Below are 26975 nucleotides of genomic sequence, written 5' to 3'. Positions count from 1 at the left end.
CACCACCCTATTGCCACCCTTCACCTCTATGTCGATCGTTGCTACCTCACCTACCAGATCGTCACGACTGCTATCTCCCCCAGTCGCTCTGCGACGCCCTTGGCAACTCGAGGCTTATCCTCGCAGGTGTCCGAATTGCCCTTGATATGGTGAAGCTGAGCGAGGATTATGGTTTGGAGGTGGAGATGGAAGTGGATCTAGCGAAACTGGCAGTAAAGGGGATGAACCAGAGAGAGTTGAAGAGAGTGGGTTTAAGACGCTGACGGGGGAGCTTAAATGGTAAGATCTGGATGTCGCAAGAGATTTCCAATTGAGATTTTCAAAGATTTTTAATCCTCTATTGGATTACACCAAATATGTGATGGGATTATCTACAATCCGAAGGATATTTTAAGGATTTATAATCCTACCTTTTCCTATCCTATCCCAATCCAAATCCAAATCCCGACAACCAAACACAACCTTTGTGAATTTATTCCCAAAAGATCTCACACCTCCGTCCACTTGTGAATCTTCCCCTCCTTGTCTTCTTCTATCTTGATGCAGGTAATTCTAGCCATACCACCATGGCACCTTCTAACATGTTTGCCCTATCTTTGGATTCTCCACTGGCGGACATTCTTTTCTCCTCTATCCGTGGTTTCACCACAGTAAGTTTGACCTTCTCTTTGCCTTCGTGATTATGATTATTACTCTACCATTACTTCCCTTCTAAACCTCGCACATATAAAGAAGTTAGCAATAATCCTCTTTGGCTGCAAGGAATGGCCGATGAGGTGCAAGCTTTAGACAAATCTCAACATGGAATTTTGGTTGATTTGCCTCCTAGTAAGTCTGTTATGGGTTGTAAATGGGTATACAAGATTATAATAAAGGCAAATGACACTGTGGACCACTACAAAGCATGACTAGTAGCAAAAGGCTTTGTTCAATAGTACAACATTGACTATGAAGAGACTTTTGCTCTTGTTGTACAACATAATAAGTGCTGGTTTCTGTTCCAGATGAATGTTAAAAATATATTCTTAAATGGCGACCTCACTTAAGAAGACTATATGGTGCCTTTGATGTAGCTAGCAAGGATCATCTAGAGGGGGTGAATAGATAATCTTAAACAATTTTTATCAGATTAAGTGAAAATGAATGATCACAGTTGAGTTTGAATAAAATTTAGATTCAAAACAGTTTATATAGACAGTGCTCTTGATGTGCAGTATGTAAAGTAAGAGATAATGGATAGAAAAAATTGCACACAAGTTTATAGTGGTTCGGCTTATAGCAAGCCTATGTCCACTCTCCCACACTGACAGCCTACCGGCTAGATTTCACTATGTACCTCAAGATCTTAATATTTGGCTTAAGAAAGACAAGAGAAAGGATCGGAGTGTGCTCAGACTTTGGACTTGTTGATTCTTGATTCTGTACTTCCTTCTGCTGCTCGTTGATCTCCTTAAATACTCCTCCACTTTCAAACTAGCCGTTGGACAGCTTTCAGAGGATCATCTTCCAATCTTCACCTTGGACAGATTTATATAAAAAGGATTGAGTAGCCGTTAGATGACAGATTCTGAATCCCGCTGATTCTGGTCGCGCATACAATCAGAATCTTGATTTCCATAAGTAGAGCTTCATCCGTTGTAATGCATACTTGTCGTAATATTTGATTGTCAATCAATTAGACTAAGATTGAGACAATCAAAACCTTCTTTTTGTGAAATCCATACCAGATTACTAGCTGTTATGTTTCGTTCTAAATGAGTTTTGCTTCTGTGTTTGAAAGACTTCTGCGTTTGCGTCGCATAACTTCTGCATCTGCGTCTACATAACTTCTGCGTTTGCATCTACATAGCTTCTGTATCTACGTCTATTTCATAACTTAGATTAGTGTGGGTCTTCAGTAAAGTCTAAACTTCTCATTCTAAGTTTGAACTTCTCGTTCTGACAACTTGTAAAGTCTGAAAAACTTCCTTCTGAGTTTCCAGAATATATATACCTAGATAAAATAGTTCAGAATAAGTATCATACTTACAATAACATGAAAAGTTTTGTCAACTTCAAAATCATTAGGAGTTTTCCTCAACAATCTCCCCATTTTTTATGGTGACAAAACTTCCTTGCAGTTTGAATCAAATTTGAAATTAATTTGAAATAAATAAGCATATTAGTATTAGGCGCATGAGGCACAGATTGAGATTGAAAGAGCAAACTCTATTGAGATCTGTGTCTTTTTCTTCCTTTGTAAATAACCTGCATATGATGTTAGTATGGCAATTTATCTGCATATAATTTCTCTCCCTTTTTGTCATCAGCAAAAAATAATAATAGATAGAATAAAGCATTGATATAAACCATCCAAACAGTCTAACAAAAGGAATTGTTAAAATATTACGGGACCAATTTTGAAAGAGATGGTTTTTAAAAGAGGGAAAAAGGCAGGCTATCTCTTGGATGGAGTTTGAACAAGTTGAAAGTTTTCCAAGATGGAGACAGCTTTCTCAATCTTCGAAGAACATTGACCCATAGCTTTCTCTATGTTTGTTGAGCACAGAGCAATAGCTTTCTCAAGATTTGCTTTATCTTTTGCTGCCTGAAGACGTTGAGTCTGATTGTTTTTCTCAACAATTTTCTGTAGATTCTTCACATCTTGTTCAAGTGCAGCTTGTTTGTCTTTGATTTCAAGCAAAAGGGTTAGAATGGTTTGATTGTCTGAGGACTGTTCTTGGACATTGGCTTGTTCAGTATGATTGAACCTAGTTTCTGCTTCCGTTGAAATCTCCCCCTGAAAAGGTGCATGGTCTGCAGAAGCATGTTCTTCAGTGTTAAAGGAAGACTAACTTACATTTGTTCTTAGTGGAGCAATGTATTGTGCCATCTGAAGCAGATTAGAGTCTTCAGTCGTTGGTTCCGAAGCTCTTATAACAGGTGCTGGTGCTTGAACTTGTGCAGTAGATACTGATTCTGAAACTTTGGCAGTAGGTGTTGGTTCTGAAACATGTGCAGCAGATGCTGAGACATGATGTGGACCAACATCATGTCCTGTTTCGAGGTGTTCAGATTCTTCATCCTCATCTCTTAGAAGAAGTTTTCTCTTCTTACGATACACCTTCAAAGGAGTTGAAGAAGCACTCTGATTGCTTGCTCTTGCTGATCCTACTCTCTTTCTTGCTGCTCTCTCAGTTTCTTCTTTCGTATCCACAGTTTTTGCTTCTGACTGTTGAACATACTTTCCTTTTTCTACATTATCAATAGCAACTTTCTCTTTGCGATAGTCAAATTGCTTCAAATTCATCTTGATGAGCATTTTCTCTCCAACATGCATTAAAGGAACAGGAGTTTTGCACAAACTATTAGGAATAGTGATATTCAAGAAATGAAATATCCTATTGATAAGAGCGCCATAAGGGAGTTGTCCCTTGTCCTTCAGAACTGTTCTGTACATGTGAAAAATGATAATATGAGGAAGAGAAAATTGTTGCCCATTCAGAATTGCCCATATAAGCTTGATCTTAGATTTGGATAAGTCTATTTTAGAAGCAGCTTTAGGCCTCAAGCAATTGATAATGATCTTATGTAAGATCACTGTTCTTCTAGTCAAATCCGAATAAGAGATCAGACGTTTAGGACCTCTGGTAAAAGCTGGATTTTCTGATGCAGCCTTAGAAGCTTCCTCCAAACTCACTTCAAATGGAGTAAATTTGTAATTTTTGACACCAATAATCCGAGCCGGAGTTTCCACTTTGAGATCATAAGTCTTGCTTCCAACGGTGAATTGAAGCCGATTGGGTGACAAAATTGAGAGATTCGAGTAAAATTATGCAATTAGTTCTGCATATGTATGTGCAGATTGAAAGCAGAATTCTGTCATACCCAATTTCTCAAAAAAATGTTGCACAAGAATGCCAACCTGATTGAGATAATTCAAATCAACGCTGCGATGATGCATAATTCCTCTATTGGTCAACAGTTTGTAATATTCATGGTGAACTTTAGAAAGAAACAAACCTCCGCTGCCCTTTTCACCATAAGTAATGCCTACCTTCTTGCTGAAATTATAATAAAGTTTGGCATCATCATCGACTGTAGCCTTTGAATCAGTGGGCAATTTAGGGCTTGTCTGAACTGGTTTTCTTTGCGATGGAATAGATGATTCTCCAATCTTCACTTTGCCTTTACTGAAAGTACTTGTGGACTAAGAGACAAGATTGGGAAACAAACGAGTGTAGCAGCGAACTAACTCTTCTTCAGATCGAAAGTTGTTATCTTTTAAACATTGACTAAGAGTCGATTCAGATGTATTACTCCTTTTCAATCTTTTGTAAGCTTTCCATACTTGTTTGATGTTCGGGAAGCAAAAATCAGTTTTACCCGAATCTTTTGGAGGAGACGATGGTCACGGTGCTTGTTGCGTCGCTTCAGAAGGTTCATTGCCACGATCTGAGTCTGTATCAGAAATATCCATAAATTATGGCTTCTCTGACGACTGGATGTCTCTGTTTAGAATCCATGTCGATCGTCTCTTGAAAGGCATTATGATCGGTTCTACAGCAAAAAGATGTGATCTTGGAGAAGGAAGAGGAGGAGACTCGGAGTATCGTGAAGGTCGAGAGAGAAAAAGGTTCGTACTGATAGGGTTTTGGAAAAGAGAATGACAGGTTTATAAAAGAGGAGGACAGATTTTGGAAAGAAAAGACCACTTTTTGAAAAAATAATAAGTGATCCTAGTTTATAGGAAGGAAATATAATATTCTAAGCACAAACAATCACGACAATATTTTAAGCACAAATTAGAATATATACCTGATTTGCTTCCAAAAGTACGAAAATATTTTGCCAGAAATGCCAAAAATATTCCCACCAAAATTTGAATTAAGGACGTACCTTTCTTTGTGAGTCTGAAAAGAACATTCAGACTGAGAACATTTGAGTCTAAAAAATTCCTGTCTAACAAATACTTTAAGAAAATGGATAAGTAATGCATAGTTTATTTCTAATGTACTCAAATGAAGACTTATCAAGAGGTTTTGTGAATATATCAGCTAATTAATTCTTAGAATCAATGAATTGAATATTCACATCACCATTTTGAATATGATCTCGAATGAAGTGATGCTTGATTTCAATATGCTTAGCACGTGAATGAAGAATTGGGTTCTTAGTCAGATTGATAGCACTTGTGTTGTCATATTTGATTGCAACACTTGAATCTTCAATAGTAAAGTCTCGCAACTGCTGCTTCATCCATAGAATATGTGCACAGCATCTTCCCAAGGCTACATATTCTGCTTCTGCTGTAGAAAGTGCAACTGTATTTTGCTTCTTTGAGTACCAGGATACCAACATATTTCCAAGTAGTTGACATGTTCCTGAAGTACTTTTCCAGTCCACTTTGCAACCAGCTAAATCCATATCAGAATAACCAGTTAGAGTGAAATTTGATCCTTTAGAATACCAAAGACCTAGCATCAGATGAGTTCCAATATATTTGATTATCCTCTTTACTGCAGAAAAATGTGATTCCTTTGGGTCTAATTGAAATCTTGCGCACATACAGACACTGAATAATATGTCAAGTCGAGATGCAGTGAGATATAATAATGACCCTATCATGCTTCTGTATACCTTCTGATCAACCTTTTTACCATGTTCATCCTTGTCCAGTTTGGATGTATGGGACATTGGAATGTCTGTTTTCTTGCTGTTCTGCAATCCAAACTTCTTGACAATCTCCTTAGCATACTTCTCTTGGCAAATGAATGTACTATCTTTGGTTTGTTTCACTTGTAGACCAAGAAAGAATGTCAATTCACCCATTATACTCATCTCGAACTCATTTTGCATATTCTTGGAAAATTCTTTGCAAAGTAGTTCGTTAGGGGAACCAAAAATGATATCATCAACATAAATTTGAACAAGTAAAAAATCCTTACCTTTTCTCTTAATGAACAAGGTTGCATCAACTTTACCTTTTGTGAAGTCATTTTGCAGAAGGAAGTTACTTAACCTCTATACCAAGCACGGGGTGCTTGTTTTAGACCATAAAGAGCCTTTTTGAGTTTATAGACATAATCAGTCTTCATTAGTTCTTCAAAATCATGTGGTTGTTCCATATAAACTTCTTCTTTGATATATTAATTCAGGAAAGCACTTTTCATGTCCATCTGAAACAGTTTAAAGTTATGGAAATAAGCATAAGCTAATAGTAGCCTAATGGCTTCTAACCTGGCAACTGGTGCATAGGTTTCATCATAATCTATGCCTTCTTCTTGAGAATAGCCTTTTGCTACCGGTCTTGCTTTGTTTCTTGTGACTTTCCCTTTGTCATCCAGTTTATTTCTGAATACCCATTTTGTTCCAATTACTGGATGATTTTTGGGTCTTGGCACAAGTTCCCATACTTTATTAATTCTGAACTGCTGAAGTTCCTCCTGCATAGCTTCGATCCAACTTTCATCTGATAATGCTTCACCAACTTCTTTTGGTTCTATTTTTGATATCAATGCCAAGTTGCTGATGTTCTCTTTGTATTTAGATCTAGTCTTGATGCCATCTTGTATTTCTCCAATGATAAGGTTCTTCGGATGACTGGATTTATGTTTCCAGTTTCTGTCAAATCTTTCCTTCTAAATATCATTAGACTCTGAAGGTTCTGATTGTGTCTAGATTGTATCTTCTTTTCCTTCTTCTACAGATTCAACGATCTTTGGAGATTCTTGTTGAGTTTCAGATAACTCTTGAATATTGAAAGATGGTTCAGATTCATCTTTGTGAGTCTGAATATTTTCATCAAACCTTACATTTATTGTTTCTTCCACAGTCTAAGAATTCTTATTAAAGACTCTGTATGCTTTACTTGTAGTAGAATATCCAAGGAAAAATCATTCATCTGCTTTCTCATCAAACTTACCAGAACAGTCATTTAGATTTTTGAGTATAAAGCATTTACAACCAAATATACGAAAATATGAAATATTGGGCTTTCTACCTTTGTAAAGCTCATAGGGGGTTTTCTCAAGAATGAGTCTGAGAAAACCTCTATTAATGATATAACATGCTGTAAAAACTGCATCTGCCCAAAAATGAAAAGAAATCTTGCTTTCAATTAACATAGTTCTTGCCATTTCTTGCAAAGAACGATTTTTCCTTTCCACAACACCATTTTGTTATGGTGTATAAGGAGTAGAAAAATTGTGTTAAAAGCCATTTCCTCACAAAAATCTGAAAAATTTTGATTTTCAAATTCTCCTCCATGATCAGTTTTAATACAGGAAATGGTATAGCCCTTTTCATTCTGAACTCTTTTTTGCAAATTTTGAAAAATATGAAAATGCTTCATTTTTATGAGCAAGGAAAAACACCCAAGTAAATCTAGTGAAGTCATCAACAATAACTAAATAATATTTCTTACCACCAATACTTTGTGTTCTGGTTGGTCCAAATAGATCCATATGAAGAAGCTGCAAAGCACGATTAGTAGAAACATGATATATAGACTTAAAAGAGCTTCTTACTTGTTTTCCTATAGTGCAGGCATTGCATAACTCTGTTTTCTTGTATTTCAAATCTGGCAGACCTCTAACCAATTTCTTGTTTGAGATCTTTGAGATTTGTTTCGTACTGATATGCCCCAATCTTGTGTGCATAGATCTTCATCCTCTTTGATTGAGATCAAGCAATGAGTGGAGTTTGGATTGACATCTAGAAGATAGATATTGCCATGTCTTCTTTCTGTGAATGTTTGAGAAGAATCTTTGCTTGTTCCTGAGCATGTATCTTCTTGAAAATTGATTCTAAAACATGTATCACATAGTTAACTTATGCTTATCAAGTTGTAGTTGAGTCCCTTTACCAATGACACATTATTGATTTTGAGTCCTCCAATTTTAACTGTTCCTTTGCTAACTATTTTTCCTTTGTTATTTCCTTCAAAGGAAACTTTTCCACCATTCAGGTTTTGTAGTTCAACAAATATACTTGGATCTCCTGTCATGTGTCTAGAACATCCACTGTCTAGGTACCACTTTCTTTTTCTCTTTGTGGTAACCTACAAAAATCATAACATCTCAAGTTTTCTTTGGTACCCAAATTTGTTTGGGTCCTTAAGCATTAGTATAGGCTGTCTTAACAAAGTCTCTTCGAATAGGTCTCCAGACCTTAGGACATTCATTCTCAAAATGTTGTGGATCTCCACATTTTGAGTATTTGAGTGCACTTCGGCCAACAAGTTTGACAAAATTCCTTTTGAAATGATTTTTGTAAACTTGTCGAGGAGATCTTTGTCTTAATCTCTCATTGACTTTTGAAAAATCAATTAAGCTATCACTTTCCTTCACAAATCCGAGACCAGATTTATTGTAGTAAGGAATTTGTATAAAAAGGATATGCTTCAAGGTTTCTGAACCTTTTGAAAATTTGGAAGTAATTTCTGAAACTTCCGTTTTCAAAATAGCATTTTCTTTGGAAAGAAAATCTCAACTTTCTTTGACTTGATGAAATTCTTTTTGAAGGAAATCGATTTTTTCTTTTTATGAAACATCATGTTGTCTCAGTGATGAATTTTCCTTTTTCAAAGAAGAGATTCTTTTAAGAGCAGCTTTAAATTCAAATCATAATTCATCAATGTAATTTGACACTTCAAAAGGCATTCAGAATACTTTACCTCAATCTCAACTTTAGCATCAGAATTTGAATCTGAGTCTGAGTCTGACTTAGCTATCAGACATAAGTTTGAGATATCTTCATCACTGTCTTCACACTCTGTATCACTCCAGGTTTCTGCCTTTAAGGCCTTCTTTATTTTCTCAAATTTGGTCTTCTTTTTCAGAAGTGGACAATTTGGCTTGATATGTCCACGTTTCTTACAGTGAAAGCAAATTACCTCCTTTGATTTTTCTGTTTCATCGAGAGCCTTCTTCTTCTCAAAAGGGTTCTTCCCTTTGAGGTTTCTTCCTTTGATTTTCATCTTCTTATACTTCTTTATGAAGAGGGCCAGCTCTTCATCATCAACATCTTCATCTTCAGAATGTGCATCAGAATCAATGTTAGTTTTTAATGCAATTGACTTTTTACCTCTGGATTCATTCTCCTCATTCCGTTGCTCAGTCTCATATGATTGAAGAGTTCCAATTAACTCATTCACTGATGGAGGCATGATCCTTTGTGTCTCTCGAAGAGATGTTTTAGTATTGTCCCACTGCTTTGACAGTCCTCTCAGTAGTTTGTTGACTTTCATCGCATCTGAGACTGGTTGTCCTTGGTATGCAAGACCGTTTACTATGTCAGCAAACCTGTCATACATATCAGCAATTGATTCTCCAGGATTTATTTTGAAGGCTTCATATTGACCAAGCAATAGATTGATTTGAGTTTTCTTGGCTCGATCTGTTCCTTCATAAGTAGTGTAGAGAGTATCCTAGATATCCTTAGCTAATTCACAAGAAGCAATTTTTTTATATTCAATAGGTGCTAAAGCACAATAGAAAGAATAAATTGCTTTGGAATCTAGGGCTTCTCTTTTTGATATCTCAGTTTGAGATAATGGAGGATCTGCTGGTATGCTTCCGTCTGCCTTTTCTTTTGAATCAGAAGGTTTTGGTTTAACTCCTCTAATGATGACATCCCATTGCATGTGATCAATTGACTTTATGAATGCCTTCATCTTATTCTTCCAGACACTATATTCCTTGCCATCGAAATATGGTGGTCTATTGTTACTTTGTCCTTCAATAAGACCTGGAGCACTCAAGCTAGCCATATAGATTGTTAGCTCAGAAGTAAAACACTTCAATAAACGAGCAACTTGCTCTGATGCCAATTGATGTAGCTAGCAAGGATCACCTAGATGGGGGTGAATAGGTGATCTTAAATAATTTTTATCAGATTAAGCAGAAATGAATGATCACAGTTGAGTCTGAATTAAATTTTGATTTAAAACAGTTTATATAGACAGTACTCTTGATGTGCAGTATGTAAAGTAAGAGATAAGGGATAGAAAAACTGTACACAAGTTTATAATGGTTCGGCTTATAGTAAGCCTACGTCCACTCTCCCACGCTGACAGCCTACCAGCCGGATTTCACTATGTAATCAAGAGGAATTTACAGATTCTGAGTGACAGCACTCTTGGGTATGATAGGACTCTCTATCTCATATAATCACTCTTACAAAGTATCCCTCAAGATCTTAATATTTGGCTCAAGAAAGACAAGAGAAAGGATCGAAGTGTGCTCAGACTTTGGACTTGTTGATTCTTGATTTTGTACTTCCTTCTACTACTCGTTGATCTCCTTAAATACTCCTCCACTTTCAAACTAGCCGTTGGACAGCTTTCAGAGGATCATCTTCCAATCTTCACCTTGGACAGATTTGTATAAAAAGGATTGAGTAGCCGTTGGATGACAGATTCTGAATCTCGCTGATTCTGGTCGCGCATATAATCAGAATCTTGATTTCCATAAGTAGAGCTTTATCCATTGTAATGCATACTTGTCGTAATGTTTGATTGTCAATCAATTAGACTGAGATTGAGACAATCAAAACCTTCCTTTTGTGAAATCCATACCAGATCACTAGCTGTTATGTTTCGTTCTGAATGAGTTTTGCTTCTGCGTCTGAAAGACTTCTGCGTCTGCATCTACATAACTTCTGCGTCTACATCTGTATAATTTCTGCGTCTACGTCTGCGTCTGCATCTGCGTTTGTTTAAGAACTTAGATTAGTGTGGGTCTTCAGTAAAGTCTGAACTTCTCATTCTGAGTTTGAACTTCTCGTTCTAACAACTTGTAAAGTCTGAAAAATTTTCTTTTGAGTTTTCAGAATATATATACCTGGAATAAAATAGTTCAGAATAAGTATCAGATTTACAATAACATGGAAAGTTTTGTCAACTTCAAAATTATTAGGGGTTTTCCTCAACAGCCTCCTCCTAGATACACTCATTCTTCTAACAAAGTATGTCGATTATGTCGAGCATTATATGATTTGAAACAAGCTCCTGGTGCATAGTGTACCAAGTTCAGCTCCACAATGGAATCCCTTGGTTTTACATTCAATCCTTGTGACATGCTCTTTTTGTTTGACACCCATCTCGTGGGTCTATTATGCTATTTTTATTTGTGGAGGACATGGTTATTACTAGAGATAATCGTACTAGCATTTCAAAACTCCAGCAATACCTTAGTAAATAGTTTAAAATGAAAGGTCTTGGGCGACTAGTTATTTTCTAGGCTTTGAGTTTACTTCAAATTTCTCCAGTTTTGTATTTCTTAAGCCAAATATGCCACTAATCTTTTTTATCGAACAAGACTCGTGGACAACAAGGTCTCTACAAACCCTATTTTGACCAATGCTAAAGATGGGGCTCCTCTGTCGCATCCTATATTCTATCCCTAATTAGTCGATAGTCTTATATATCTCACTGCTACTCAACCTAACATTGCTTATGCTGTTCTATTTGTTAGTCAATACATGACCGCGATCCCCATACAACTCATTTTAATGCAATTTTTTTGAATTCTTTGCTATATCAAGGGTACATTGTTTCGTGGCTAGTAGCTCGTAGTGGAGTGACGATCTTGTAGATCACCAGCCTAGTCAACATTTAAATAGACTATCAACTCCAAGGTAACCACATACCTTATGGCGTACTAAGAAATAGATCACTATCGCTCGTTCTAGTACAAAAGCAAAATATCAAGCTCTTATTGATACAACATGAGCAATAACTACTGGAAGATATGGGAGTGTGTCATAATAGGGTAACAGTCATTCATTGTGATAACCAAAGTGCTTCCAATGATTACAAAATTATATTTTCCATGAGCACACCAAACATATTGAACTCAATTGGCATTTCATTTGATATCATGTGCATAATTGCACTATATGACTCGTATCCACTTCATCTACTAATCAGATTTTTAATATTTTCTTCAAGACACATCCACTTGGGCGTTTTTTGAATATTGTCTTTGAACTCCATTTGACTTCTTTCAAGTCATCTTGAGTTTGAGAGGAGATGTTAGATTATATTAGGATTACTATATAGGGTTAAGTTAATTGTAATGTGCATTATTTTACTTAAGTCTTATTTTATTCTCACCTTATATATAGGGGTCTTGTATTCTTCATTGGGTAACGTACAAAATATTACATTCTTCTCTCTTTCGTCACAAATCTCAACTGTCTGAATGAAATTTGGATGGGCCCTTCGCCACTCTCCTTCCATGTGTTGTCATGCCATTGAAGCCTTCGATGAATTCTTTGAACCTCATGAGGAACATGTAAATGGAGTCCCAAACCCGACCAACTCACTAGTGGTACTGCAATCTAATAAGCTTGTCCAATTATACCATTTGGATGGACATTTTTTTAATAGATTAAATAAATATCATTAACCTTAGTTAGGATGTAAATGTACCTAATACATAACGATTACATCATATTGAATCTTCGCACCACATGCAAATGAGCTCCCTATCCCCCTTCACTGTCCGCATAGTACAAGTTTCACAATACACAGTCACAAACATGATCGACAACATCATTCAATGGTTGAATGCTGTAGTCGTCTCTCTATCAGTCGTTGGATCAGGTCTCTAATCCATCACAGTCGTTCATAACACTAGTGATCCAACGATAGAAAAACCTAAATATACATAGCATCCGCTTTGTGCGCGCGATTCTATCTAAACAATATCCGAAGCATATCTAATTAATCCTTGAGAAATTCGCAGGATAGACTTAAGTGGGTTCGTTTCTCTAGCTCTGGGCATATCCATATACGATGGATCTTGCGCTTCTCAAGTCCTACGGTCTCTTGATGGTGTGCGGGATCTTGGTGTCTCTTTCCATAGTCGTAACCATCTGTTTTTCTTGTGGCCGCCATGGCCACGACAAATCTGGTTCTCCCCGCAAGAATAGACTGACAGGTGGGGCCGCTGCTGCCGCCGGCGATGGCATAAGTGATGGTTCGGCTGTTGCCAATGCTCTGTTGTATAGCTCTATGTATGGAGTTGTAGTTGATGGTGGAGATGGAGGTGGTGGTGGAGGTGACCATCATCATCAAGGCCATGATGGAGGCGGTGGCGGCCACCTCCACCACCACCACCACCACGATGGAGGCCGGAATGGAGGCGGGTACAGCAGCGATGGCGGACAACAAGACATCGACGGTCACGGCGGACAACACGGAGGCGGCGGTTTTAGCGCAGGCGGTGGTTTTGATGGAGGCGGACACCACCACGGTTGCGGCGATTTTAGCGCAGGTGGTGGTTTTGATGGAGGCAGTTTTTAGCGTAGGTGGTGGTTTTGATGGAGGCGGACACCACGGAATAAGATTTTCGATTATCTTAATCTGTTTAGTTTTCTACGTAGATATTTTTAGGATCTTCGTGATAACCATTTCCATTTATTTTACTTATGTGGAGATTTTTTATTTCTCGTTATGATTCTTGTTTTATTTTTCTTAATGAGGGTAAATAAAATCCTTTGTGGACTTCCTTTTCTTTACCCCTCTTTCTTTCTTAAGTCTCTTTTTGTTTGTATTTAAAATAATTGCTTGTGAAAAAATCATTATTTCATTTGTAAGTCGCAAACTAATTGATGTGCTCAATTATAAAATTTTATGGCACTTGGTATTATACTACTGGATACTTTATTTAAGGATGGTAAAATTGTTATTTTATCGATAAGTTACTAATTAATTGCCGGGGCTCACTTGCGATATTGTAAAACACTGTACTAATCTACTTGTGAAAGAGATGGTAAGACCATTACTAACTAATTAGATAGCCCAGTTCTCAAATCTAAAAGCACTTGTTTATCTACTATTGGATACTATTGGCCGAGAAAAATCTATTATTGGATACTAGATTTGATAATAATAAAATCACTATTTTGCTGGTAAGTTTCAAGTAATTGACCGAACAAGAAAGTTGCCAATCAATTTTACTTACTAATGATATTACAAGTTGTAACATCATTAGTAATTTGCCAGAGTCAAACGAACTTTCAAATCATAACATATTTCTTTGAGATGGAAAGATGAGACAACTTGCTTGTAATGTTCAAAGTTAGGTAGAAGGCATGAAAATATGCTGGGATCCTCTATCCTGCGTGATGTTTTCCTCGGTGTCTCAACAAATCTCAATCTCTCATGATGAACTCATTTTTGTAAAATCAATGGTTGGGATTTATTGAGATGCCCAGAGGAGCATTGCAGGGGTAGATGGTCCGCTTCCCTAAAAGAGTATTAATCTTAGCTCTACATCTATGTCGCCGGCAATCTTGCTCAAGCTGGCCGTTTTTGCTCAGGTAGTGGTGGTTTTACCGGGGATTGTGGCAGCGGCGACAACTGCAGTGACGGAGGATGTGGCGGCTAACTTTTAAGATATTAATCAGTATTTATATCAATTCGGGTTCTTACGTTTGTCTAATCAACAGGTTTTCTAATATTAGTGTTCGTAATGGGTCTAAGGTTTGCTAGCTAAATAAGTAGTTGATGGGTAGACGAGTTCCTTTTTTTCTTGTTGTCAAAGCAAAGCTGTCTTAATTTAAGTCTTAGACGAAAGGGCTCATAAAAGGGGCGGGGCATCTGAACATCGCAGGTCCTCAAGGGGCTTGGGGGTCTTGGACTAGCTGATTTCGTGGAAGAGAATCGACTCATCGGGCTTTCACGACCCAATCCACTACTCTGTTTCGTTCTCTACTACTACAACGGGCTATTCTTGGATCACTAAAAGAGGGTAAAAGGTCCCGAGCTTCCGAGATAAGCGCACGCTCTTCCCATACGGATTGATCTGCGGACTCCAATGACAAAACTAAAACTCAAACAGTTCGGAGTTGAGTTCCAGACACCTCGGCACCTTCGAGGAAAGAGATAACTTCAGCTGAGTGCACGAGCGCTAGGGTTAGACATTAATTACTACATAGAATTTGTGTCTAAGGCATGGTTTGGTTGTGATCTATCTGTACGTAGCCGTCCATCTATTCCCTTCTTGGCAAAATTCATCTGTTTTGTTTTAATAAAGAATTTCAAGTTTTATCCGAAGCAACTTCCCAGAACCTTCACCAGTAATTAATGTCAACCCTATTGACCACAAATTTGCCATGGCAACCGGTTGACCTGTGGAGGAATCTACATGTGTATGTTCCTGTAAAAAATTTGCTGACCTTAATGAATTCAACAATGGAAGGAAGCTAAGTAAGAGACAACGCATGATGCACATGATCTGTCAACAAAAGTAAAGTGCATGCCATGTCTTGTGAGGTGTCTTTGATTTGGTGATGCAAATTGTACTAATTTATATCATGTTAGTGAATTTTTTACATGATAATTTGAATTAGGGTTGCTCCTCTAGATCTATCAAAAGTCAAATGGTAACTTTTTTTTCACTTTTCCAGTCGAATCTAAACATCTTGTAAGTTTCAAAAGATTTATGGAAAGGAAATCATAGGTCAATATTCTTGTCGAAAATTTTCTATTATGATTATCTGAAATACAAGCAAATCTTTCGTTTCACATCTTTCTTTTTTGCCTTTTCTTTTGTTTACACCTTACATAGTCGACACGAATTGTAAGTTAATTTGAACCTAGTAAGATATAACTATTATATCAAAGAAAGAGCACATTTTTCAAAGAGGATACTTGTTTTAAGGTTGAGAACGGGCTAGCACAAATACTTTATGTGGGGATCATCGGAAGTCTCTCGCGTCAGTAATGTATAATTGGAGTCATAAAATATCATTCATTAGAATTACAAAGTTTCCGGATCAACAATCGGAAAAAAAAACAATGAATACCCCAATCTTCTTCTCAACCGGATAAACAAGTCATCAGGTTCGTGTGGAATAATTGTGTGGTTGAAAGCTTGAAATCTGCAGACCAAAAGAAGAAAGCTTGAAATCCATCCGTCGCTTTTTGAGATCGACGGTGCGGTCCTCTTCTCATTTTCCTTATTTAAATGAAGGTCCCTCACCTCCAGAACATCATCTTCTCCTTCCTACTACTGCTCCTGATACCCTAAATACTTGAGTTCTTGCCTCTGTTCTCTCCACGAGATAGCGAGGAAATCAATGGCAAGAGAGTGGGTCGCCTCAGCATGCGCCACCGTGATCTTCGTGCTGTCGTGCTTGATTGTCGTGTCAGCAATCATTTTTTCCTGCAGTGATGACTCATCCAGGCCTCGGCGCAAGAAGAAGAAGAGAGAGGGCCAAGTTGGCGGCAACTATCGAGGCGGCGCCGGCTACTATGGAGTCGAGGCCGGCTACTCCGGAGGCAGTGGCAATGACGGCGGCGGCAGTGACAGCCACCAGCACTGCGGAGAGCACCATGGAGGAGGCGGCGGCTGCGGTGGAGGGGTCGGTTGTGGGGGAGGCGGCGGTTGTGGCGGAGGGGGTGGCTGCGGTGGGGGCGGTGGAGGCGGCGGAGGGTGTTGAATATACCTTTTAGGCATGAATTGAGAAAAAAAAAAGGTTTCATTTCAGTAAACTATGATGCAACAGTGTGGTCTCTATTAGATTATGTTAGGATTACTATTTAGGGTTAAGTTAATTATCATTTATATTTATCGTGCTTAAGTCGAATTTTATTTTCATCACATATATAAAGGGTTGTGTTCTTTATTTGATAATATACAAAATATTACATGCTTCTCTCTCATCACAAATCTCAATTGTCTGCATGAAATTGGATGGACCCTGCCCTTAGCCACTCTCGTTCGATGTGTCGTTACGCCATTGAAGCATTTGCTAAATTCTTTGAACCTCATGAGGAACATGCAATTGGAGTCCCCAATCGACTAATGATACTGCAATCTAATATACTTGTCCAATTATACCAGTTGGATGGATATTTTTTTCAATAGATTAAATAAATATTTTTAACCTTAGTTTAGATGTAAATGTACCTACACATAATGATTTCATCATATTGAATCTTCGCACTGCATGCGAATGTGCTCCCTAACCCGCTTCAGCATCCGCATAGTACCAGTTTTCCAATTGTGGGATTATTCGTGTTATTGACGACTATTATGAATTAGACACAGCTCTGTGTATGGAGATGTAGTTGACGGTGGAGACAGAGGTGGCGGTGGAGGTAACCACAACCATGGCCGCCATGGACACCAGAGACATGCTAAAGAATTGGACAAAGCTAACGAGAGGATGGAGATGATTGCTAGCCACATTGGACATGCTAAAGATTTGGACAACGATAGGAGAAAATTCAATGAGGAGCTTCTTCCAATGTCTCTGACTACCATGGATAGAATAGAAGTATGCAGAAAAATTGTGAAGGATCCCGAGAACATCCATCTATTTCTTGGATTTCAAGGAGATGACAAGAAGATATTTGCGAAAACACTTCTTAAAGAGGTGAGAGATGAGAATGACCAATGAGCTCGGTTTATAGTTTCTACGGCATTCAGTAAATTAGGCAGAGTCGGAGCGCTGAGTCGCAGTAGATTTGAGTGAGTTGAAAGGGAAAGATGCACCTAATTTTATCAATAAATAACAAATCTATTGCGTGGTCCCTTTGGTGTTTTATTACAATGAACAATATCGAACGATGTTCTTTTTGCTATTCCTGTGTTGTTTGCGTGTGGACTGGATCCTGCACAGTAAACATTACTCAAGGGGAGTGAAAATGGCTGTTCTGGCTGTGGTAATAGGAGTTGGTGTTTGCACTATTGCAGATGCAAATGATAATGCCAAAGGGCAAAGGTTAGCAGAAAAATGATTTTTATTTTATTTTTTGACTGTGTGAAGCCTGGATGGTCCACATCCTATTTTCATATGTTTTCCAGTAATTTTCAAGTATACTTGTAAATCGAAAGGTTTTTTTTTTTTTTGCACCGAGAGTTGTAAGTCTAATTAATTGTGAAGGTTTTCAAGTATACTTGTGCATGGGAATCATATTTTCATGATGATAAGATCGATATTATTTCACGTGCAATGTGTAGGGACATATGTCCTTTATATTGAAATGTAGTTTCTATCAAATCATGAATAAGATAGGATATAAAAACATTTAACTTTAAATTAAACGGTCGATAAGATAAGACAAAATCCTTAGAGTTATTATCCTATCCTATCCAAAATCCTTATCCTATCCAGTCTATGTTGAGTAGAAATCCGATCGAGTGCAGCCCAAATATATATAAATATACAGACTATCGGCTTTTGGTGCACGATCCTTTTTAGCTTGGGGCATCAAGATGAGTTTGATCTCGCACTTCATAACCAGTTTTTCTTGTGGCCGCCATGGCGGCGACAAATCTGGCCCTCCCCACGAAAACAAATCGGGAGGTGGCACCACCGGCGGGAGTGGCAAAGGCATAACTGGCTCTCCCCACAAAAACAAACCGATATATGTCCTTTATATTGAAATGTAGTTTTCTATCAAACCATGAATAGGATAAGATGGTTATCAAAAAAAAAAAAAATGAATAGGATAAGATATAAAAACATTTAACTTTAAATTTGCAGTTTATCAAACGATCGATAAGATAAGACAAAATCCTTAGAGTTATTATCCTATCCTATCTGGCCTACGTTGAGTAGAAATCCGATCGAGTGCAGCTTAAATATATAAATATACAGACTATCGGCTTCTGGTGCACGATCCTTTCTAGCTTGGGGCATCAAGATGAGTTTGATCTCACGCTTCATAACCAGTTTTTCTTGTGGCCGCCATGGCGGCAACAAATCTGGCTCTCCCCACGAAAACAAATCGGGAGGTGGCACCACCAGCGGGGGTGGCAAAGGCATAACTGGCTCTCCCCACAAAAACAAACTGGGAGGTGGCGCCACCGGCAGCAGGGGTAACCATCAAGGTTTGGCTATTGCTAATACTCTCTTGTACAGTTCTGTGTATGGAGTTGTAGATGACGGCGGAGATGGAGGTGGCGGTGGAGGTAATCATCATCGTCATGGACACCATCGTAAGGGTGGAGGTGGCGGTGGAGGTGACCATCATCATCAAGGCCAGAACGGAGGTGTTGGTGACCACCACCATCACGAAGGCCATCACGGAGGCGGGTATAGCGGCGGCGGCGTAGGACACCACAGCATCGGCAGTCACGGCACTGCATACCACGGAGGCGGCGGTTTTAGCGCGGGTGGTGATTTTGGTGGAGGCGGACACCACGGACATTAAGGAATAAAGAGTTCATTGAAGGATAGTTAGAACAGATTCTTGATTATCATGATTAGTTTAGTTTTCTACGTAGATATTTTTAGGGTCTTTGTGATAAACATATATATTATTTTACTTATCTAAAGATTTATTTCTCGTCTAGTTCTTGTTTTTATGTTTTTTTAATGAGGCTAATTAAAATTCTTGTGGACTTTCTTTTCTCTTCCCCTCTTTCTTTCTTTAAGGTGGTAAATTTCAGGATAGAATATCAAAAAGCATAAGCATGTCTTTTGTGCCCACTCAACCAAGGTAGATTTGTTCTTTTATACCAAAGACTATGTTGTTGACTTACCATGATTATTTTTACGGTAATGGTAAATATTGGTTAGGAGCGATCGGTTTTAAGATGGGTAGAATTCAGACCTAAGACGTGAAACCAATCGTGGAGCTTATCCTGTTAGGATCGATTTCAATATCCTCTATGTTGATCCAGCCTGATTCTAAGATCTATTGAGAAATTGAGCAGTTGTTTTGTTTTGTGTAGTTTTTTTTTTTTATAATGGAGTATTTCAAAAGAATGATGTCCAAATGTACCTCATACTTTTCTAAAGAATGTTTAGCTAAATTTTCTGTTCAAGATTAGAGAGTATAGAGCCAAAGTGCGAAACGAGAGAGGCGGGGTCGCAGATCTGGGAAATAAGAAAGCAATAGAGTTTCGGTTTCTTAAAAAGGTTTTAAATTGCTAGTTTCCAGATGGATAGGTTCAGCACCCATAATCGGGAACCTCCGGTCCGATTCCAAAAATTTTGCATTCGAACCGTTTCCTAGGTAGATCCGGACGGTGCTCACCCCTAGTATCGGTCAAGCAATTATTGACAATTCTCGACCCCCCGCTACCACCATAAATAATTATTAAAAAAGAAAAATACAATATATACATATACTATCATATATATTTTATTTTATTTTTAATTAAAAAAAATCCTAAATCCCTAAACGTAACTCGCCCAATACTCTCACCCTCTGACTCTTCTCAGTTGACGCCGTGGATAACTTGATACTGTGCTAGTCCACTAGATGAGCTTGTGACAAAGTGCTAATAAATAGCAAGCAATGAGATTATCCACTCATTTTGTTGAAGTTCACCGTTGACAGAAGATTATTATATGTGTAAGTGCTGCACAGGTTCTACCATTTTCACAGCTCGTAAAGCTTAAAATAAATCAACTCATTTTGTTGAAGTTCACTGTTAGCTTTTGCCCATTCGTAACAGTGCAATGCTATATGACTTGAAAAGTTAAAAGACACCCCTAAATGTAACTATTGTAACGTCTTTCGCTCTGGCTTCTTAGGAAGTTCTTGGCACAAATGTCTTTATGCGGTCATACTTGAAAAGTTTGTTTCCACTTTCCAATCCTTGGCTCTTGCATGTTAGGAAGTTCTTAACTTGAAGAGCAATGCCTTAACTTGAATGAAGTTGTATTTTTGTGTAATTTCTTTGTTGAATATTACAATGTCGACGTGTGAAGCTTGGTGAGACTGGTTCCATAAAACCAACAGACGGCTCCCAATTTCAATTTTTGGAAGTTGACAATTCTCAATTCTAGGATTGGAACCGCTAAACTATGCTCACCCTTAACAAAGATTTATATGTCAGGGGTCGGGGAGAAACAACATCATCAAGCGTCATCGGAACGACCGGTTCGAACCGCTTTAGATGACCCCCGGTTCAGCCGGTTCGACGCTCGCCCCTCGAGCTTTCTTCAGGAGTAGAAAAACCCAATCGCGGCGACGATCTGCTTCGCGAGCCCTCCACCAATCGTCTTCCTCGACCTCCGCTGATCCCACGACCGCCGTCGTCGCCGAGATGATCTGGATCTCTCTCTCGCGCCGCTGATCTCAATCGGTTCTCTCGAAACTGACGTCGGACGTTTGTGCGCGCGAGGCTCGTGGCGATCATGGCTCTGGTCGACGTCGCCAAATGCTGCCTCGATTCCCTCGGCGGAGTAAGTCTGATCGGTTTCCATTCCCTTGTTCCTTCGGGAGACATTTGCGTGCGGTGTTGTGTTTTTGTCCCGGAACCTCGATGCATGAGTTCGTTATGGATCGTCGGGCGGAATCGTGTTGTTCTTGCTCCTTTTGAGTCGTTTTAGGGTCTTGTTGTTTGCCAATCGCACACTCAGAGGAAGAGACATTGGTTTTCTTAATTGCTGATTGCTGTGAGACAAACTCGTGCCGTGCCATCGTGCATTTGCTCGTGTTGGTTTATTGGAGGAACTGGTTGTGTTGCCGCCATTGATGAAGGTGTCAACTTTGTACCTATTGCGGTGTTCGCCTCTTTAATTCTTCCTCTTGGCTTGGTCAGATTTCGGAGCACATAAAGGATGCTACTCTTTACATAGATGGCGGCTGCACTGAAAGTTTCCAGTATCTGGGAGCTTTCCCCTTGCTGCTCAGCCTCGGGGCGCGTGCTGTTTGTAGCTTGGAGCACATGTCTCCCCTTGACATGGTAAGAACTTCTGGGCGTGGGTCATTTTTCTACCCCCATGGAGTGTTGGCAATTATTTTTCACCTTATCTTTCTGCGTATGCTTAGAAATACTGAATAAATGGCCCGAGATACCTAAGTGAGCACTGAAGAATGACTACACCCGGGTGTCAATGACTGCGACATGTAATATGATAAGAGTCATTTAGTGTGATATATTCAGTAGACAGAGTTATATGATAACGAGAAAGTTGCTCGAGTATTAGTGAACTCTGCCTTCCTTTTACTTGGAGTACAATTAGCAATTTGAATGTTTTTTATGCATCTCCTACAACTGAAACTCGGACAATGACAAGTTGTGTTTGAAAAATGGGAGGATGGCAAAGAAAAAAGAAGACAGTTCAGTGGCTTGAACCAGCTGGGTGATTGATGAAGATTTTTTCAGTCTTGTCATTTTATTACTGCTCAAATAATAATTTAATGATCTTATCTGTGCCATTTCTTATGTAGGTTGCTGATTGGAACTCAAAATTACACCCAGGGAGGGACGTTACTATCATGACATCCCGTCTACTGAGTGACGCCCATCGGTATATCCTACGTTGCCTGAGCTCACATCAACTTGTTCGTCGTTGTACTGTATTTACATGTATCTCAGAGGTGCTTCTTCAGCACTACACTTATACTATTATGCGAGACAGTTGTTTTTTAGCTTATATGTTGCCTTATGTTTAGGATGTTTAGCTTTATAAACCCCATAATTATGGCAATATTAACGTTCTTTTGTCACATAATGTTTGGCATGCAAATTTAGGAACTTCCATTGTATGCCCATGTTTACTGCTTTGTCTAATTGGTAGATCACCTATAATGCACTTCTTTATTGTTTCTTATAGTCTTTTTACATAACCGCACGTTTTATATATATTACTTCCATATGGTATAAAAAATGATTTGCTTTTCTTAAATAGGCGTCAAGGTTACTTTAGATGAAAATGTCAAATAGACAAAATTGAGAAGCCTGATGTTGCAATTGGCAGCTATTTCTAGTTGCCTCTCATTCTGTTTTTTTTTGGCTCTCGTTTGTTCTCCGTGTTATAGACTCATTTAGTGCCTTTTGCTTGCAGATAGCCCACTCAGCGTATCCTGATTCACCTCTAGGACCAGATGCATTCCGTGAATATGAAACTTTGCTCATTCAGGATTTTGAAGAGCTTGTTAAGAAGCGAGAGACAAAAGCCAGGCAGTCAAAAGATGGAAACTCTCCTGAAGATGTGGCATTTGGAGATGAAGGATGGTCACGTTTCACTTCTAGTGAAGAAGACGTACCTAATAAGGAGGTTTCTTCCACTGGAAGAGATTCATATGAAGATAATCTTGCTGGTCATAAAGATGATATAGGGTCAAGATTGGTTGTTTCTGTTCATCACTTCCCGTGTATTTTATGTCCACTTTCACCCAGAGCCTTTGTCTTACCTTCTGAGGGATCTGTGGCCGAAGCTTGCTTGCAACACGGGCATGAATATTCCATAAGTCAAGGGTTGCCTCCCTTGAGCACAGGGGTCCCTTTGGATGGCGATGACATTCCTCCTGGAGCTATTCTTACAGCGCATTTTATTTATCATTTGGCTGCTAAGGTAGAGGCATTCTAAAACTGAAACATCTATCTAATTGTACATGTGAAAGCATGAACTGTTAGGAAGTGATAAACCTCCTTGTGGTGGTCGAGTTGAGAAGATAACAGTATGTGTTCTGTCAGTTGTTATAAACTACAATTTTTGCTTCAGTTAGTTCACTGGAAAAGAAAAGATAGAATTGAACATTTTAGTAGGGATTTGAGTTTCTGTTTCTTGAAAGTTGAGAGAGTTTGTTGGTACCTAAGTGAAGCCAAATTTCACCTTGTGTTCTTAAGAATGAAGTTCGAGATTCTTGCTTTTTCTAATTTATCTACTCAAACAAATGAATCTTGTTTCACTTACTTACCTTTTCATCATAATTATGACTCGATGCACGAATTATGTGTATTTTTTTTGGGTGGTCGTAGTAGTTGTCCACTGTTAAGCAGTGGCTTTTTGTGTGAAAGCCAATAATTAAGTGCAAGATTAGCGTGAATCTAGTATGATAAGTAAATATGACTGATTTCTTTGTTTGAGTTGCAGATGGACTTGAAATTGGAAATCTTTTCCTTTGGCGATCTGTCAAAATCAGTCGGGAAAGTTTTGACTGATATGTCAAGTCTTTACGATGTTGGCCGCCGTAGGAGATCTGCTGGACTATTGCTTGTTGACCGCACCCTTGATCTTCTCACTCCCTGTTGTCATGGTGATTCACTTGTTGATCGAATAATTTCATCCTTGCCACGTAGAGAAAGATTGGTGCCTGCTGTGAACATGAAAGGTTCACAGTCTCAACTCAAACAACGCACTGGCAACCTACAACGTGCTCCTCTTGATGTTCAGATAAGACTTGCAGACATCGTAAGTGAAGATGGAAAAGTTGAGAGCATTCCGCTTCTGAAAAGGACCAAGGCTTTTCTGAGTGGGTGGAATTCTGGTGGTTTGGCTTCTGAAATGAGTAGTTCAGTTATGCTGAATTTCGACAATCACAATATGGAGTCCATTGGTCTGTCGTTGGAGCCACTTAATGGCTCATTGGTCTCCATTGAAACTTTCCGCGGGACACCATTTTTAGAGGCGTTACTGGACAGAAGAACTAAAGATGGCACCGTATTAATGAAGAAATGGCTCCAGGAATCTCTACGTCGGGAAAATGTCAATACTAATGTTAAAATTCGACCTGGTTATGCTACAAAGTCAGAATTGCTTCCTATGATTAAGGCACTCAGCAAGAGTGAGTCATCATTAATTCGGAACAAGGGGCTGATTCAGTTAGCTGCAGCTACAATAGTTTCTCTTGATGAACAACATTCTGCTAGATGGGATGCATTCATAAGTGCAGAAAGAATGCTAAGTGTGAGTGCCGGGGACACCAGCCAGAGTCTCGCTGCTCAAATTGGAGATCTTATCAATAAGAGTGTTTTAGTGGGATCTCTTAGAGGAAAGAATGGGCAAACAGGGACGTCCAATGGGCTTCTTTCTTTTTGTGACGCTTTGCTCCTTACTGTAGTAGGTTACATATTGGCTGGTGAGAATTTTCCAACGTCTGGATCTGGTGGCCCATTTTCTTGGCAAGAGGAGCATTCATTGAAAGAAGCTCTTGTCGAGGCGATTATCGAAAACCCTGGCATTGCTGAACTGAAGTTTCTTGATGGTTTAACAGAAGAACTTGATGCCAATAGGAAAAAGAGTCAGTCAGACAAAACTAAAGAAATGTCTGCTAAGGAATCGTCAACAGATGACTTTGACGATGATCAGTGGGATAGCTGGGGGGATGAAGACGTCGAGAACAGAGACCATGCGTATAGCGACATGCAACTGAAGCTGGAACTGCATGATAGAGTTGATAACCTTTTCAAATTCCTCCACAAGTTATCCAGCTCGAAAAGCAAAAGGAATATATTGGGAGAAGGAATGTCCACATTGGACAGTAGCTTCAATAGCGATTCCAAATTGAATAAAGGCTTACTATACAAGCTTTTGACAAGGTTACTGAACAAGTCCGATATACCTGGCTTGGAGTATCATTCCTCTACAGTTGGCCGGCTTTTCAAAAGTGGGTTTGGGAGATTTGGCCTCGGACAGGTTAGCTCCATTTCCTCCCTTCATCATTTTCCCTCCTGTATCTAATACGTGCTTACTCCTGTTTTCCAACCAATGCAGGCAAAGCCAAGCCTATCTGATCAAGACGTGATAATGGTTTTTGTCGTCGGGGGCATCAATGGTTTGGAGGTGCATCTCTTTTCTCCCTTTTTTGGCTTTCGCTACTTGCACCCATCAATCTGTTGAGACAATGATGTGAAGTGTTGCAAAATGCCACAAGAAGTGTTTTCGGTAATTTAACCATAGATCCGATCATGGGCTTGGCGGCCCATGGGCTTAAAGGGCACTTTTGTGCGGGCCGAGCTTGGGCATGACTATTTAGTTATAAAGCATGGCCTGCAAATTTTGTACATGAAGTTTTTTATTATGGGCGGGACTAGGCAACAAATTTGGCCCGACGTAGGGAATTGGCCTGCGCCTGCCCGTTGCTCGGCAACATCTAAACCCTCGAGGCAACACCCTGAGGCACTGTAGAGACGTGCTAGGTTGTATCGTGGTGTAGAACAACGATAACGAAATGACTACCACTTTGTCTCTCTCTTGCAGGTCCGAGAAGTCCAGGAGGCAGTTTCTGAAAGTGGCAGGCCTGATGTGCAATTGATCCTGGGTGGAACAACTCTTCTAACTCCTGATGACATGGTCGATCTACTATTGGGACAGTCCAGTTACTCATGATTCTCGCATCGATATTCGATAGGTTAATTCGTTTAGGTGAGTTATATATGAATCCATCGGGCTGACACCTGTTCAATTTTCGCCAGAAAGATTCATCTAGATGGAGCTTGGACAGACAGTCAAGATAGGAGGTTTGGTGATTCATGCCATGTTGCGGATCCAAATGTGAATTTTCAATTTTCTTTTTCATACATGTGAGCCAAAATTACGTTTTCTCTCTCTCGCCGTCTCTCTCAAGTGAAATTGTTTAAGAAAAGTTTCATGGCCCGAGTGAAATTCGGAATCCGGAGCGGCTTATCTGGATATAATCAATCCAAGTTGAAGTCACAGTGTGCTATTCAAGTTCGATCGGTTTACCGCTCCGTGTTCGTTCATAACACTGCTTCTGTGACTCCTTGAGGTTGTACGTTTTTTGTGCTACTGAGGAATAAATGTTCTTACGTGGAGTACTTGGGGATTATCCTATGTCTCCAATCCATCATGACGATTGATGAGAGGTTGAAACAAAGTCGGTTCGAGCGTTTCATCTTGGAAAACTGAGTGTCGCCACTCTAAAGTCGAAGCATCATAACATGCTTGGAGCTGGTTTTTTCAAGCTTGATTAAATAAATAAATATATAAAATATGATTTTTAATAGGTTAGTTTTGTTCATATGCAATCAATTCTTTGAAATTGATAACATTTTAAGCATGTTTAAGAACTTCAAGAAACATATTTATTCATTTTTTTTTATCCCCATCGACCACGACTCAAAAAATCCATGCTTGGAAAGGAGAAGGGCCGGCGGTGGGCATTGGGATAAGTCACGTTCTTATTTCGAGCGACGATATAGAAGAAGAAGAACGAACCCAAGTGTGAGGCCTGGCACAAGAGAAAGAGTCGAGTTGATCGGGTTTCGGGAGAAGCAAAATAAAATTTGGATTTGGTCGAAAAAAAGTAGAAAGAGTTATGGTAGCGA

The 26975-nt window shown here is 39.0% G+C and overlaps 1 protein-coding gene across 2 annotated transcripts in view; it reads left to right on the top strand.

Annotated features, from left to right (window-relative positions):
* Positions 1-26231, top strand: part of LOC115692390 (sec1 family domain-containing protein MIP3) — a 78832-nt gene extending 52601 nt beyond the window's left edge. Inside the window, exons 1-7 of one of the 2 annotated variants that reach the window (XM_030619233.2) lie at positions 20824-21141; positions 21501-21644; positions 22133-22282; positions 22750-23259; positions 23782-25323; positions 25402-25470; positions 25888-26231. In XM_030619233.2, coding sequence (XP_030475093.1) covers positions 21094-21141; positions 21501-21644; positions 22133-22282; positions 22750-23259; positions 23782-25323; positions 25402-25470; positions 25888-26016 — 2592 coding nt within the window. In that variant the 5' untranslated portion in view covers positions 20824-21093 and the 3' untranslated portion in view covers positions 26017-26231. Of the gene's footprint in view, positions 1-20823; positions 21142-21500; positions 21645-22132; positions 22283-22749; positions 23260-23781; positions 25324-25401; positions 25471-25887 lie in introns of those variants that run through there. The other variant, XM_030619236.2, reaches the window with a different exon arrangement.
* Positions 26232-26975: the final 744 nt, after the last annotated feature.

This window comes from Syzygium oleosum, unplaced genomic scaffold, assembly GCF_021117445.2.
Source record: "Syzygium oleosum isolate NSW1041296 unplaced genomic scaffold, Sole_v2.1 Sole_v2.10, whole genome shotgun sequence".
Classification (NCBI taxonomy): domain Eukaryota; kingdom Viridiplantae; phylum Streptophyta; class Magnoliopsida; order Myrtales; family Myrtaceae; genus Syzygium; species Syzygium oleosum.
This window is presented reverse-complemented; position numbering and strand designations above follow the sequence as displayed.